The sequence below is a fragment of the Megalobrama amblycephala genome, linkage group LG21 (assembly GCF_018812025.1).
Source record: "Megalobrama amblycephala isolate DHTTF-2021 linkage group LG21, ASM1881202v1, whole genome shotgun sequence".
Taxonomy (NCBI): domain Eukaryota; kingdom Metazoa; phylum Chordata; class Actinopteri; order Cypriniformes; family Xenocyprididae; genus Megalobrama; species Megalobrama amblycephala.
Window position 1 is genome coordinate 31,818,233 of NC_063064.1, and position 16,167 is coordinate 31,834,399.

Consider the following 16,167-nt stretch of genomic DNA (forward strand, 5'->3'; position numbering starts at 1 on the left):
GTTAGAGAACAATTTGAGCATTGCTGGTCATATTGTGGGTGTTTTTGCCTTGAAGGAGAGAGAAAGATCATTTTGTTTGATGCATTAATGCCATGTAACATCTGCACACATACAGATAAGGAAGCATTTGGGTGATTCGCCACAAAATCAAATGAAATGTAATGAGATTTTGCATTAACAAAAGGAAGCCTATATGGGTCATTATAGAGAATTAGTTCAAAGTCAGAGTTGAAAATCTCTCTTTTTCCACACATTTTGTATGTGCAAATTGTATAATATCCAACATTTCTAGTAATTGTACAGTTAATTCTCATATTGTATTTTCAGAAAGTTTTGGAATATTTTTCGCCCAAATTTGTCATTACCGAAACACAATAATAAATAATTTAATAAGAAGGGTCACATTGACCTATTAAGATTTTGTTTACATCTACCTTGTAAATATATTTTTTGCTATTTTTAATCAAGTTTTCACAGGTAAATCAATAGCAATTACAATTTTAACAATATTTCAAGTGTAATTTATAAGATTTGTTGTATTTTGAATCTTTCTTTGTAAAAGTCATAAAGTTTATCAAACTGATTTCAAAGTGAAGGATTCATTAGTTTGAATAAACATTGAATCAAACACTATAATAACATCTTAGTTGACAAAACATCCATATTTCAGTCGTGATGCACATTTCCGGTAGTGACAGTAATGTGTTGGTAGTGACCACATCACGACACAATTTAACTCACATACTAAAACACTAATGATTTGCATAACTGTACTAAAATTTTGTTTATTTCCCCCAAATACATGATTATATGTTCCCTTTTGTCACTACCGAAACAATGATGTCACTACCGAAACAGTCACGACTGAAACATGTGGTGAAGTTTCGGTAGTGACAATTTTAGACACTTTCGAGCCGCTCAAAGATGATAATCAGCACATGGTTATCTAACACAGCTCTGAACAGCTGTACACACATAAACACTAAATTTTATTGAATAACCCCCAAAAATGATGTCACAACCGAAACTTCACCATGTTCCGGTAGTGACAGTAATGTGTTGGTAGTGACCACATCACATGACACAATTTAACTCACATACTAAAACACTAATGATTTGCATAACTGCACTAAAATTTTGTTTATTTCCCCCAAATAAATGATTGTGTTCCCTTTTGTCACTACTGAAACACAATAATAAATAATTTAATAAGAAGGGTCACATTGACCTATTAAGATTTTGTTTATATCTATCTTGTAAATATATTTTTTGCTATTTTTAATCAAGTTTTCACAGGTAAATCAATAACAATTACAATTTTAACAATATTTCAAGTGTCATTTATGAGGTTTGTTGTATTTTGAATCTTTCTTTGTAAAAGTCATAAAGTTTATCAAACTGATTTCAAAGTGAAGGATTCATTAGTTTGAATAAATATTGAACCAAACACTATAATAACATCTGAGTTGATCATTCAATATACTTTATTTTTGACAAAACATCCCATGTTTCGGTCGTGATGCACAGTTTCGGTAGTGACAGTAATGTGTTGGTAGTGACCACATCACGACACAATTTAACTCACATACTAAAACACTAATGATTTGCATAACTGTACTAAAATTTTGTTTATTTCCCCCAAATACATGATTATATGTTCCCTTTTGTCACTACCGAAACAATGATGTCACTACCGAAACAGTCACGACTGAAACATGTGGTGAAGTTTCGGTAGTGACAATTTTAGACACTTTTGAGCCGCTCAAAGATGATAATCAGCACATGGTTATCTAACACAGCTCTGAACACTTGTACACACATAAAAAACTAACTTCACTATGTTTCGGTAGTGACAGTAATGTGTTGGTAGTGACCACATCACATGACACAATTTAACTCACATACTAAAACACTAATGATTTGCATAACTGCACTAAAATTTTGTTTATTTCCCCCAAATAAATGATTGTGTTCCCAAATTTGTCACTACCGAAACACAATAATAAATAATTTAATAAGAAGGGTCACATTGACCTATTAAGATTTTGTTTACATCTACCTTGTAAATATATTTTTTGCTATTTTTTAATAAAGTTTTTACAGGTAAATCAATAGCAATTACAATTTTAACAATATTTCAAGTGTAATTTATGAGATTTGTTGTATTTTGAATCTTTCTTTGTAAAAGTCATAAAGTTTATCAAACTGATTTCAAAGTGACTTTATTTTTGACAAAACATCCCATGTTTCAGTCGTGATGCACAGTTTCGGTAGTGACAGTAATGTGTTGGTAGTGACCACATCACATGACACAATTTAACTCACATACTAAAACACTAATGATTTGCATAACTGTACTAAAATTTTGTTTATTTCCCCCAAATACATGATTATATGTTCCCTTTTGTCACTACCGAAACAATGATGTCACTACCGAAACAGTCACGACTGAAACATTTGGTGAAGTTTCGGTAGTGACAATTTTAGATATTTTTGAGCCGCTCAAAGATGATAATCAGCACATGGTTATCTAGCACAGTTCTGAACACTTGTACACACATAAAACTTCACCATGTTTCGGTAGTGACAGTAATGTGTTGGTAGTGACCACATCACATGACACAATTTAACTCACATACTAAAACACTAATGATTTGCATAACTGCACTAAAATTTTGTTTATTTCCCCCAAATAAATGATTGTGTTCCCAAATTTGTCACTACCGAAACACAATAATAAATAATTTAATAAGAAGGGTCACATTGACCTATTAAGATTTTGTTTACATCTATCTTGTAAATATATTTTTTGCTATTTTTTAATAAAGTTTTCACAGGTAAATCAATAGCAATTACAATTTTAACAATATTTCAAGTGTCATTTATGAGGTTTGTTGTATTTTGAATCTTTCTTTGTAAAAGTCATAAAGTTTATCAAACTGATTTCAAAGTGAAGGATTCATTAGTTTGAATAAACATTGAATCAAACACTATAATAACATCTTAGTTGATCATTCAATATACTTTATTTTTGACAAAACATCTCATGTTTCGGTCGTGATGCACAGTTTCGGTAGTGACAGTAATGTGTTGGTAGTGACCACATCACATGACACAATTTAACTCACATACTAAAACACTAATGATTTGCATAACTGTACTAAAATTTTGTTTATTTCCCCCAAATAAATGGTTACATGTGGTGTAGTTTCGGTAGTGACAATTTTAGGTACTGTTTTGAGCCGCTCAAAGATGATAATCAGCACATGGTTAGCTAGAACAATTCTGAACACTTGTACACAGAAAAAAACTAACTTCATCATGTTCGGTAGTGACAGTAATGTGTTGGTAGTGACCACATCACATTTTAACTCAGTTTAACACAATTTAACTCACATACTAAAACACTAATGATTTGCATAACTGTACTAAAATTTTGTTTATTTCCCCCAAATAAATGATTGTGTTCCCTTTTTGTCACTACCGAAACAATGATGACATGTTTCGGTAGTGACAATTTTAGACACTATATTCTACAAATTCTAAATTCTACGATACAAATATTCATATTCAGATATTTTATAAGGACCCCCAGGCATTACGTCAAGATCACTAGGGGTCCACAAACCCCTGGTTGAGAAACACTGAACTATATTGAAAAACGTTTGGTTATAACCTCCCATCAGTCAGTGAATGTTTCTCACATTCCTCTCGTTCAGTTTTAATGAGGATTATTAAATCCACTGAAAGCAGACAGGAGTTGAGCTCCCTTACAGACGTCATTACAGCAACACTTTGGTTTCAGACAGATGCCTTAATTACAGGCTGAGAAAGATCAGTGTGTGCCGTTAAACTCTCACCAGTATGAGAAGAACGAGTGATTGTGAAAGACGTCTTCTCGGATCAATCTTAAGGTTTATTTGAAGTGTTTGTTGTGAGAGCTGGTCCTGAATCACATGATCAGGACAGGATGAACCCGTGTTCAGCATGCAGAGATGATGATTTACTCATATGACGGAGTTGATACTTTGTGATTCTGATTTTTATACCGGATCATATTTGAGTTTGAGTCTCACCCACTGTGGCATTTTATTATGTTACTAATTCACAATAGATTTTGCAATATGGTACTTCACCAGGAAGTGACATATTCCTGCGCTCTGTGACACAAACTACCAGCTCATCAGCTTCAGTGTTCTGCCACCTGCTGGTGAAGTGTGGCGTCACGCCTGCTGGCCTGAGCATCTGTGAAGATATTGCTGTGAACAATATTCCTGAATGATCTGATTTCTTCTTTATTTGCATTTTGACTTATAACTAGAGCTGTAATTATTTGTTTTAATGTGTTTTAATTTCAGTTTTGCCAGAGTGGGGGTTCGTCTGTGTTATGGACTGGACACATTATTACTGAATGTTTATTGTCTTTCCGTCAGTCTGATAGAGATGTGCAGTGACTCTTTAAAAGCGTTGAGCAGAAATATGATGTCAGAAGATATTGCTGGTTAAACTCATTAGGAGGGTGAGCAAAGTGCACTAGATCTCTCGGTGTGTGACGGTGTGTTTGTCAGCGTGAGGAGTCATGATGATTACGCACTTCAGTCAGCTGTTTAGATGCGACACACTTCTGTGTGTGTGTGTGTACAGGGTGTGATATTACTATACTATACTATATTATTAATATTTCTGCAGTATGCAGTACATACTTAGTGTACATTATATGAATTTTGACCTACTGCTCTTGCCAAAACATGCAGTTCATGTGCAGTGATGTAGTTTATCCCACAATGCAATGCTCTCAGATTGATCTGTGATGAATAATCCAGGACTGATATCATCACCAGTAATATTTAACGTCTCCCTCTTTGGATCAGACTTCCAAAGATGCTATAAGTGATTTTAGATGTTTTGCAAACTTCCACTATTAATAATAATAATAATACTTATTATTATTATTATTATATTAATAATTATTATTAATAGTACTTATATTTAATATTTTATATTAATTATTATTTATTATTATATAATAATTATTATTATATTAGACTGCCTCCATCCCTTTGACTCGCCTTCTCTGCAAAACACAGCCCTCTAGAGACTAATAATAATAATAATAATTATTATTATTATTATTATTATTAATAATAATGATTATTATTATTATTAGTCTCTAGAGGGCTGTTTTGCAGAGAAGGTGAGTCAGATTAGTAGTAATAATAATATTTTATTATACTTATTTTTTAAATTAAGTATTTTTAATTCATTTTTATTTTTTAAAAAGTTATTTTTATCTTATTTATTTTAAATTTTTTAACAATTATTTTAATTAAAATAAAACCCTAACCCTGTATATCTTATTTTAATTATTACATTTATATTATGAGATGATAACTGGATTTTTAATTAAAATTGTTTTTTTAAATAAGTTATTTTCATCCTTTTTTTTTTTTTTTTTTTATACATTTACATTTTTTTTACACAAATTAGAACAATTATTTTAATTAAAATAAAACCCTAACCGTAATTAAAAAAAAAATATCTTATTTTAATTATTACATTTTTACTATGAAATGATAACTGGATTTTTAATTAATATTTATTTTTAAATGTTATTTTTATCCTTTTTTATTTTTATTTTTTTTATACATTTAAGTTTTTTTTTTACACAAATTGGAACAATTACATTAATTAAAATAAAACCCTAACCCTAATTAAAAAAATATCTTATTTTAATTATTACATTTTTATTATGAAATGATAACTGGATTTTTAATTAAGTTTTATTTTTAAATAAGTTATTTTCATCCTTTTTTATTTTAATTTTTTTATACATTTACGTTTTTTTTTTTTTTTAACACAAATTAGAACAATTATTTTAATTAAAATAAAACCCTAACCCTAATTAAAAAAATATCTTATTTTAATTATTACATTTTTATTATGAAATGATAACTGGATTTTTAATTAATTTTTATTTTTAAATAAGTTATTTTCATCCTTTTTTATTTTTATTTTTTATACATTTACGTTTTTTTTGTTTTTTTTTTACACAAATTAGAACAATTATTTTAATTAAAATAAAACCCTAACCCTGTATATCTTATTTTAATTATTACATTTATATTATGAGATGATAACTGGATTTTTAATTAAAATTGTTTTTTTAAATAAGTTATTTTCATCCTTTTTTATTTTTATTTTTTTATACATTTACATTTTTTTTTTACACAAATTAGAACAATTATTTTAATTAAAATAAAACCCTAACCGTAATTAAAAAAATATATCTTATTTTAATTATTACATTTTTACTATGAAATGATAACTGGATTTTTAATTAATATTTATTTTTAAATGTTATTTTTATCCTTTTTTATTTTTATTTTTTTTATACATTTAAGTTTTTTTTTTACACAAATTGGAACAATTACATTAATTAAAATAAAACCCTAACCCTAATTAAAAAAATATCTTATTTTAATTATTACATTTTTATTATGAAATGATAACTGGATTTTTAATTAAGTTTTATTTTTAAATAAGTTATTTTCATCCTTTTTTATTTTAATTTTTTTATACATTTACGTTTTTTTTTTTTTTTTTTTACACAAATTAGAACAATTATTTTAATTAAAATAAAACCCTAACCCTAATTAAAAAATATCTTATTTTAATTATTACATTTTTATTATGAAATGATAACTGGATTTTTAATTAATTTTTATTTTTAAATAAGTTATTTTCATCCTTTTTTATTTTTATTTTTTTATACATTTACGTTTTTTTTGTTTTTTTTTTACACAAATTAGAACAATTATTTTAATTAAAATAAAACCCTAACCCTGTATGTCTTATTTTAATTATTACATTTATATTATGAGATGATAACTGGATTTTTAATTAAAATTGTTTTTTTAAATAAGTTATTTTCATCCTTTTTTATTTTTATTTTTTTATACATTTACATTTTTTTTTACACAAATTAGAACAATTATTTTAATTAAAATAAAACCCTAACCGTAATTAAAAAAATATATCTTATTTTAATTATTAGATTTTTACTATGAAATGATAACTGGATTTTTAATTAATATTTATTTTTAAATGTTATTTTTATCCTTTTTTATTTTTATTTTTTTTATACATTTAAGTTTTTTTTTTTACACAAATTGGAACAATTACATTAATTAAAATAAAACCCTAACCCTAATTAAAAAAATATCTTATTTTAATTATTACATTTTTATTATGAAATGATAACTGGATTTTTAATTAAGTTTTATTTTTAAATAAGTTATTTTCATCCTTTTTTATTTTTATTTTTTTATACATTTACGTTTTTTTTGTTTTTTTTTTACACAAATTAGAACAATTATTTTAATTAAAATAAAACCCTAACCCTGTATGTCTTATTTTAATTATTACATTTATATTATGAGATGATAACTGGATTTTTAATTAAAATTGTTTTTTTAAATAAGTTATTTTCATCCTTTTTTATTTTTATTTTTTTATACATTTACATTTTTTTTTTACACAAATTAGAACAATTATTTTAATTAAAATAAAACCCTAACCGTAATTAAAAAAATATATCTTATTTTAATTATTAGATTTTTACTATGAAATGATAACTGGATTTTTAATTAATATTTATTTTTAAATGTTATTTTTATCCTTTTTTATTTTTATTTTTTTTATACATTTAAGTTTTTTTTTTTACACAAATTGGAACAATTACATTAATTAAAATAAAACCCTAACCCTAATTAAAAATATATCTTATTTTAATTATTAGATTTTTACTATGAAATGATAACTGGATTTTTAATTAATATTTATTTTTAAATGTTATTTTTATCCTTTTTTATTTTTATTTTTTTTATACATTTAAGTTTTTTTTTTACACAAATTGGAACAATTACATTAATTAAAATAAAACCCTAACCTTAATTAAAAAAATATCTTATTTTAATTATTACATTTTTATTATGAAATGATAACTGGATTTTTAATTAAGTTTTATTTTTAAATAAGTTATTTTCATCCTTTTTTATTTTTATTTTTTTATACATTTACGTTTTTTTTTTTTTTTTTTTTACACAAATTAGAACAATTATTTTAATTAAAATAAAACCCTAACCCTAATTAAAAAAATATCTTATTTTAATTATTACATTTTTACTATGAAATGATAACTGGATTTTTAAATTAATTTTTATTTTTAAATAAATTATTTTTTTCTTATTTATTTTTAATTTCTTATACATGTACATTTTCTTACACAAATTGGAACAATTACATTAATTAAAATAAAACCCTAACCCTAAATAAAAAATATCCGATTTTATTTATTACATTTTTATTATGAGATGATACCTGGACAGCACTCACTGAATTAAACACTGAAGTGAGGTCATGTGACAACATACTGAAACATTGATCATTACATACTGCATACTGTTTCATATAGTGCATGTAGTAAGCAGTATGCTAGAATTCCATTCTGGACGCAGCCCGTGTGCGTGGCCCCTCCCCCTGCTCTCCTCCACCCAGTGACCTGTGGGCGGGGCTTCATCAGTGATAGATCAGCCCATCACGCTCCTGTTTTCACACACACACACACACGCGGAGGCAGGGAGGGGTCGAGCTGCTGGTGGAGGCAGTGTCAGAATGAGGCAGCGTGGGAAAGCGTGACGATATGTTGAGGAAGCTGGTGTGCCGGAGGATCTGTGCCTGTAAGTGTCAGACAGACAGACAGGAGATGATGTCGAGACGCAGCATCTGTAGGTCAGGAGGACGAGCGCCAGTGTCGTGAATGATAGCGGCTCACATCTGTCTGTCTCTCTGCATCTGTCTTTCTGTGCTGTGTGTGTGTGAAATCTGATAGCTGTGATTAAATGCTGCATGCAGACCGTGTGTGTGTGTGTGTGTGTGTGTGTTTTGCCTTCACTAAATGTCCTCACAACCTGCATCATGGAACGTCTCAATAGTCTCTGCAAGGAAAACTGCTTGATAAACATATGAAATAACATCTGAATGGGTTTAAAGGACAGAAAATGTCATTATCTTGGCATTAATGTGTGTGTGTGGGATGCACTTTCACAAAATCTTTCTAAAAGCGTAAATACTGTTTTTAAGTTCTCTTTTAGGGGTCAGTCAAGGTTTTGGGTTTGAGTTAGTCTGTTTATTTATATAAAACATTAGATGTTTATGGTATGTTCTCGTAAAGATAGCTGGATAAATGTGTGTGTGTGTGTTTATTTCCTGGGAGGTTTCTGGAGTAGTTCAGAGCGTTAGAAGGCCGTTCACAGTGAAGGATTGTGGGAGAGAGGTGTTGACATTAATGCATGATGAATAAGGTTGAGGTGTGTGTGTGTGTGTGTGTGTGCATTAATAATTCATGGCGATTGATCGCTGGTCTGGCAGATTTTGGTGCTGGGTCCCTCATGTGAGCGGCTCTGGATGGGAATCTTCCGTTCACGTGGGGTTTTTCCGTCCTTCAGAGCTTCACACACACACACACACACGACAGATCTGCTTCTCTTCATGAGGTGCTTCATCTCATGTGTTACAGCTTCGCTTTATATGTACATTTTTAATTTTTAGACCTCTTTTATTATTGATTCCTATCAGGATGTGAAGAGAGTTTCAAACAAAAAGTGTTTATTAGGGCTGGGACAATAAATCGTGCTAAAAATAAAGCTTTCTTTAGTGTGTAAAGTATGGAAGCTTGTTTCTGCCGCTAAATAAAAAAAAAAAAAAACAGTAATTGTGACTTTTTATCTCACAATTCTGACATTTTTTTCTCACAATTGAGAGTTATAAAGTCAGAATTGAGAGTTATGTAGTCAGAATTGAGAGTTATATAATCAGAATTGTGATATAAAGTCAGAATTGAGAGTTATATAGTCAGAATTGAGAGTTATATAGTCAGAATTGTGATATAAAGTCAGAATTGAGAGTTATATAGTCAGAATTGAGAGTTATATAGTCAGAATTGAGAGTTATATAGTCAGAATTGTGATATAAAGTCAGAATTGAGAGTTATATAGTCAGAATTGAGAGTTATATAGTCAGAATTGTGATATAAAGTCAGAATTGAGAGTTATATAGTCAGAATTGAGAGTTATATAGTCAGAAATGTGATATAAAGTCAGAATTGAGAGTTATATAGTCAGAATTGAGAGTTATATAGTCAGAATTGTGATATATAGTCAGAATTGCGAGTTATAAAGTCAGAATTGAGAGTTATAAAGTCAGAATTGAGAGTTATATAGTCAGAAATGTGATATAAAGTCAGAATTGAGAGTTATATAGTCAGAAATGTGAAATAAAGTCAGAATTGCGAGTTATAAAGTCAGAATTGAGAGTTATAAAGTCAGAATTGAGAGTTATATAGTCAGAAATGTAATATAAAGTCAGAATTGAGTGTTATATAGTCAGAATTGAGAGTTATATAGTCAGAAATGTGATATAAAGTCAGAAATGAGAGTTATATAGTCAGAATTGAGAGTTATATAGTCAGAAATGTGATATAAAGTCAGAATTGAGAGTTATATAGTCAGAATTGTGAGTTATAAAGTCAGAATTGAGAGTTATATAGTCAGAATTGTGAGTTATAAAGTCAGAATTGAGTTATATAGTCAGAATTGAGAGTTATATAGTCAGAAATGTGATATAAAGTCAGAATTGAGAGTTATATAGTCAGAATTGTGAGTTATAAAGTCAGAATTGAGTTATATAGTCAGAATTGAGAGTTATATAGTCAGAATTGTGAGTTATATAGTCAGAAATGTGATATAAAGTCAGAATTGAGAGTTATATAGTCAGAATTGAGAGTTATATAGTCAGAAATGTGATATAAAGTCAGAATTGAGAGTTATATAGTCAGAATTGAGAGTTATATAGTCAGAAATGTGATATAAAGTCAGAATTGAGAGTTATATAGTCAGAATTGAGAGTTATATAGTCAGAAATGTGATATAAAGTCAGAATTGAGAGTTATATAGTCAGAATTGAGAGTTATAAAGTCAGAATTGTGTGATATAAATCGATTCTGAGCTTAGTTTTCAACAGCAGATGGCACTGCATGCTTTAGAAACAGTCGTGCTTGAACTCGATACTACTTAAACCTTCTATAAAATAATCGTTCATAAAGTATGAAAAGGTTGAAGTGTGTTCACAGTGTGCTGTTTATATTAATCTTGTGTCATAAAAGCATTCTGAGGTGCAAACACATTCTCAGACTCATCCGAACGCACGAGCGCTCTTCTTCATGAGCATTTGAGTGTATGGTTAAAAACTAGTCTAGAGCGCCATCTGCTGTTAAAAACTGAGCTCAGAATCGATCCACGAATCGAGATGAATCAATTGATTGTCCCAGCCCTAGTGTTTATGAAAAACATTGCTTTTAGTTTGAAATAAGGGATTTCTCTGTCATTCCTCAGATAAGAACATCGACGATGACGAGTCCGTGGACGGAGGACGTTCCTCGTCGTCCTCTAAAGGAGTGTCGTCGGTGCGGCGGACGGGATCCCTGCGCAGGCCGTCCAGCGCCAAGAGCTCAGGTCCGAGTGAACGAAGTTTCATGTTATTTATTTATTAAACTGATTGGTTTGAGCTTCTGATTGGGCGATCACAGTGTTATATATATATATATAATAAAATATATTAAACATGATAATATAAAAAGTATTAAAACCCGCTCGTCTCATCAGGTAAAGAGAGCTCTGGTGCCGGAGCTGTCGATGAAGAAGACTTCATCCGTGCCTTCGAAGATGTGCCGACCGTACAGGTGAGTCAGAAATGTTAATGATATCATGTCAACCGCTGAGCTGAAACAACTTAAAAACCCAAACTTTAATATTCAAATGTTTGGGGTCAGACATTTATGGAAGCTTGTTTCCACCACTGAATAAAACATAAAAAGTATAACTGCAACTTTTTGTATCGCAATTCTGACTTTTTTTCCTTAGAATTGCGTGATGTAAACTCACAATTGCGAGTTATTAAAGGATTAGTCCACTTTTAAATAAACTTTTCCTGATAATTTACTCACCTCCATGTCATCCAAGATCTTCATGTCTTTCTTTCTTCAGTCGAAAAGAAATGAAGGTTTTTGATGAAAACATTCCAGGATTTTTCTCCATATAGTGGACTTCACTGGAGTTCAACGGGTTGAAGGTCCAAATGTCAGTTTCAGTGCAGCTTCAAAGAGCTCTACATGATCCCAGACGAGGAATAAGAGTCTTATCTAGAGAAACCATCGCTCAATTTAAAAAAAAATACAACTGTATATACTTTATAAACACAAATTATCGCCTTGCACGTGTTTCCGTTTTCCGTATTCTTCAAAAAGTTAACGCCGTATGTCCTACTCCTTCCCTATTCTACTTACGGAAAAAAACGAAACTGGTGCCGTGTTCGTTCCGTAAGTAGAATAGGGAAGGAGTAGGACATACGGCGTAAACTTTTTGAAGTTCCCGTTGAACCCCAGTGAAGTCCACTATATGGAGAAAAATCCTGGAATGTTTTCCTCAAAAACCTTCATTTCTTTTCCACTGAAGAAAGAAAGACATGAACATCTTGGATGACATGAGGGTGAGTAAATTATCAGGAAGATTTTATTTGAAAGTGAACTAATACTTTAATAGGGATGCACGATATATCGGCCACAATATCGGTATCGGCCGATATATGTTCATTTTTAATGTTATCATTATCGGACAGAAAAGAAAATTTGGCCGATATATTAAAGCCGATAAATAATGGATTATTTCCTTCAGCTGAGGCACTTCAGATGTTCACTGTTCACCATGATGGTTATGAATTACTTGAAATATGATTGAAAATCACTTACATGTACAACATGTACAGCGCAAGTCTGTCATATCGGCTACGTAAAATTATAATGAAAACATTATAATCGTGTGCTTGTGACATGGCTTTTAATGCTGAGGCTTTTGTTTTTGTAATCAGGCTATAAAAATTTGGATTTAGATTTGTCGGCCAATATATCAGTTATCGGCTTTCAAATATGAAGAATTATCGGTAATGGCCAAAATGTTCATATCAGTGCATCCCTTGTTATTAAGTCAGAATTGCGAATTATAAAGTCGGAATTGCGAGATATAAAGTCAGAATTGCGAGTTATAAAGTCGGAATTGCGAGATATAAAGTCGGAATTGCGAGTTATAAAGTCGGAATTGCGAGATATAAAGTCAGAATTGCGAGTTATAAAGTCGGAATTGCGAGTTATAAAGTCGGAATTGCGAGATATAAAGTCGGAATTGTGAGTTATAAAGTCGGAATTGCGAGTTATAAAGTCGGAATTGCGAGATATAAAGTCGGAATTGCGAGATATAAAGTCTGAATTATGAGATATAAAGTCGGAATTGCGAGTTATAAAGTCGGAATTGCGAGATATAAAGTCGGAATTGCGAGTTATAAAGTCGGAATTTCGAGATATAAAGTCGGAATTGCGAGATATAAAGTCGGAATTGCGAGTTATAAAGTCGGAATTGCGAGTTATAAAGTCGGAATTGCGAGATATAAAGTCAGAATTATGAGATATAAAGTCGGAATTGCGAGTTATAAAGTCGGAATTGCGAGATATAAAGTCAGAATTATGAGATATAAAGGCGGAATTGCGAGATATAAAGTCAGAATTATGAGATATAAAGTCGGAATTTCGAGATATAAAGTCGGAATTGCGAGATATAAAGTCGGAATTGCGAGTTATAAAGTCGGAATTGCGAGTTATAAAGTCGGAATTTCGAGATATAAAGTCGGAATTGCGAGATATAAAGTCGGAATTGCGAGTTATAAAGGCGGAATTGCGAGATATAAAGTCAGAATTATGAGATATAAATTTGCAATTCTGAGATAAAAAATTGGACTTTATAATGCGCCATTGCGAGTTTATATCTGACAATTCTAAAAAAACTAAAAAAGTCAGAATTGCGAGGAAAAAAAGTCAGAATTGTGATTTTATATCTGACTTTATTTCTCGCAATTGTGAGTTTTTTTATTTAGTGGCAGAAACAAGCTTCCATAGAAATTAATACTTTATTCTGCATTTGGTTGATCAAAGTGACAGTAAAGACATTTATAATCTTACAAAAGATTCTATTTCAAATAAATGCTGTTCTTTTGAATTTTCTATTCATCAAAGAATCCTGGGTTTTCAACATTGATAATAATCATAAATGTTTCTTGAGCAGCAAATCATCATATCAGAATGATTTCTGAAGGATCATGTGACACTGAAGACTGGAGTAATGATGCTGAAAATTCAGCTTTGATCACAGGAATAAATTACACTTTACTATATATTCACATAGAACACTCTCTCGTTAGTATCACATTTGTAGCTCTCTTTAAACAAAACTTCTAGGAATCATCAATACGACACGTTTATCTGTTATGTGGAGCGTCAGTCGGGATGTTCTGTGCCGGAGTGAGAGGACTCTGGGTTCGATGGCTTTTCCATTAGAGATCTCTGGAGAGACGCCAGATTTCAGTTTGATGACACTGTTGTTTGACTCACAGATCTACTCGGCTCGAGAGCTCGAGGACTCCATGAACAAGATCCGAGAAGTTCTCTCCAATGACAAACATGATTGGGAACAGCGAGTGGCTGCAGTGAGTCATTTCACATTTATTATGGAAAGAAACGCACGCTTGTTAAACACATCTCTCTGGAATACTTGATTGTGATTGGTCGATTGGCATTATTCTTTGGTCAGATATGTGCATATAATGACTTTAAGCTGTATTGTCCATTATTTTCATACACTCTTTCGCCTTACATAATATCCAAAATCATTTAAACTCAAATCAATATTTTATGTCCATCATTTATTCTATAGTTTAACAAGCAGAAACATGTAAAAATTGCAAAATAAACCCTTTTAGAGTGATAAAAGTCAAGTATATATGTGTAAATAAACATCAAACTGGTCATTATAATAATATTTTAGGGTCATGACCTTTGACCCGTATGCAGAAGTTCACTGATTGGTTCATTTGCAGTTAAAGAAGGTGCGTTCCCTGCTATTGGCCGGCGCGAGCGACTACGACGGCTTTTCCCAGCAGCTTCGGCAGCTGGAGGGGGCGCTCAAACTGTCGGCTAAAGATCTGCGCTCGCAGGTGGTGCGGGAGGCCTGTATCACGCTCGGGTGAGGACGTTTACATTCATGATGTCATGCATTTAGGAGACGCTTTTATCCAAAACAATGCTGACAGTGTTCAAAGATAACGTTACCCATCACACATCTCAGTTGTGGGTCTATCCCATCATCTCGCCCCGCTCCAGATGAAGACGGACGGACTGCTGAGTGCTGCTGACAGACTTAGTTTAATGAAAAGAATCAATTAGTTTAATGGGTCTGGTTTCAAACTTTGGATGGATTCCAACACTATAAGATCTGCTTGACTTCATGATGGAGCAGCGAGTGTGAAGGCACTTAGTGTGCATGAAAATACACACTTACACTGATGGGCTCCGTCCCAAAACCTGTCTACATAGTCAACTACATTCTAAAGCAACATCACAGCTTAAATAGAACCACAAAAACGACTGATTTGGAACACAAACATTCCTCATTATGTAAAACACATATGAGAAGCATGCAATGCTTTGGCTAAAATGAGATATAGTGTCTTAGAAGGCTCAAAAATGCTCCCTACATAGGCGGTTCAGCAGTGTTCTGTGTTAGTCTGATCTCTGATGTGTCTCCTCCAGGCACCTGTCGTCTGTGTTGGGGAATAAATTTGATCACGGAGCCGAGAACATCATGCCGACGTTACTCAACCTCGTCCCCAACAGCGCTAAAGTTATGGCCACGTCTGGAATGGCGGCGATCCGTCTCATTATACGAGTATGTTTACACACACACACACACACACACACACCACATATCGGCAGCTGATGTTCTGTGTGACGTGCAGCCAGGCGTGATGTTGGATTCAGAGTGGCAAACATAATCCATAAGATTGATCGGCATGTTCGTTCTGTCTCTTCTGGGATCCTGCACATGTTTAGAGTGGCTTTTGTGGGTTTGATGAACATCACAGCATTTAAAAACATCCCAGAATGCCTCCTATTGAGTTGTTCTCCATTCATGGAGTATTTGTATTCAGTTTTAATGTTATAAATATATA

General features: G+C 31.3%; 1 protein-coding gene across 20 annotated transcripts in view; it reads left to right on the forward strand.

Annotated features, from left to right (window-relative positions):
- The window catches only part of LOC125256878 (CLIP-associating protein 1), an 83,169-nt gene that overhangs the window by 28,224 nt on the left and 38,778 nt on the right, over window positions 1-16,167 (forward strand). For 19 of the 20 annotated variants that reach the window (XM_048173155.1, XM_048173162.1, XM_048173161.1 and 16 more), the window contains 5 exons: window positions 11,451-11,570; window positions 11,721-11,797; window positions 14,554-14,646; window positions 15,037-15,182; window positions 15,749-15,884. In XM_048173155.1, the coding sequence (XP_048029112.1) occupies window positions 11,451-11,570; window positions 11,721-11,797; window positions 14,554-14,646; window positions 15,037-15,182; window positions 15,749-15,884 (572 nt within the window). Of the gene's footprint in view, window positions 1-8,329; window positions 8,739-11,450; window positions 11,571-11,720; window positions 11,798-14,553; window positions 14,647-15,036; window positions 15,183-15,748; window positions 15,885-16,167 lie in introns of those variants that run through there. The other variant, XM_048173169.1, reaches the window with a different exon arrangement.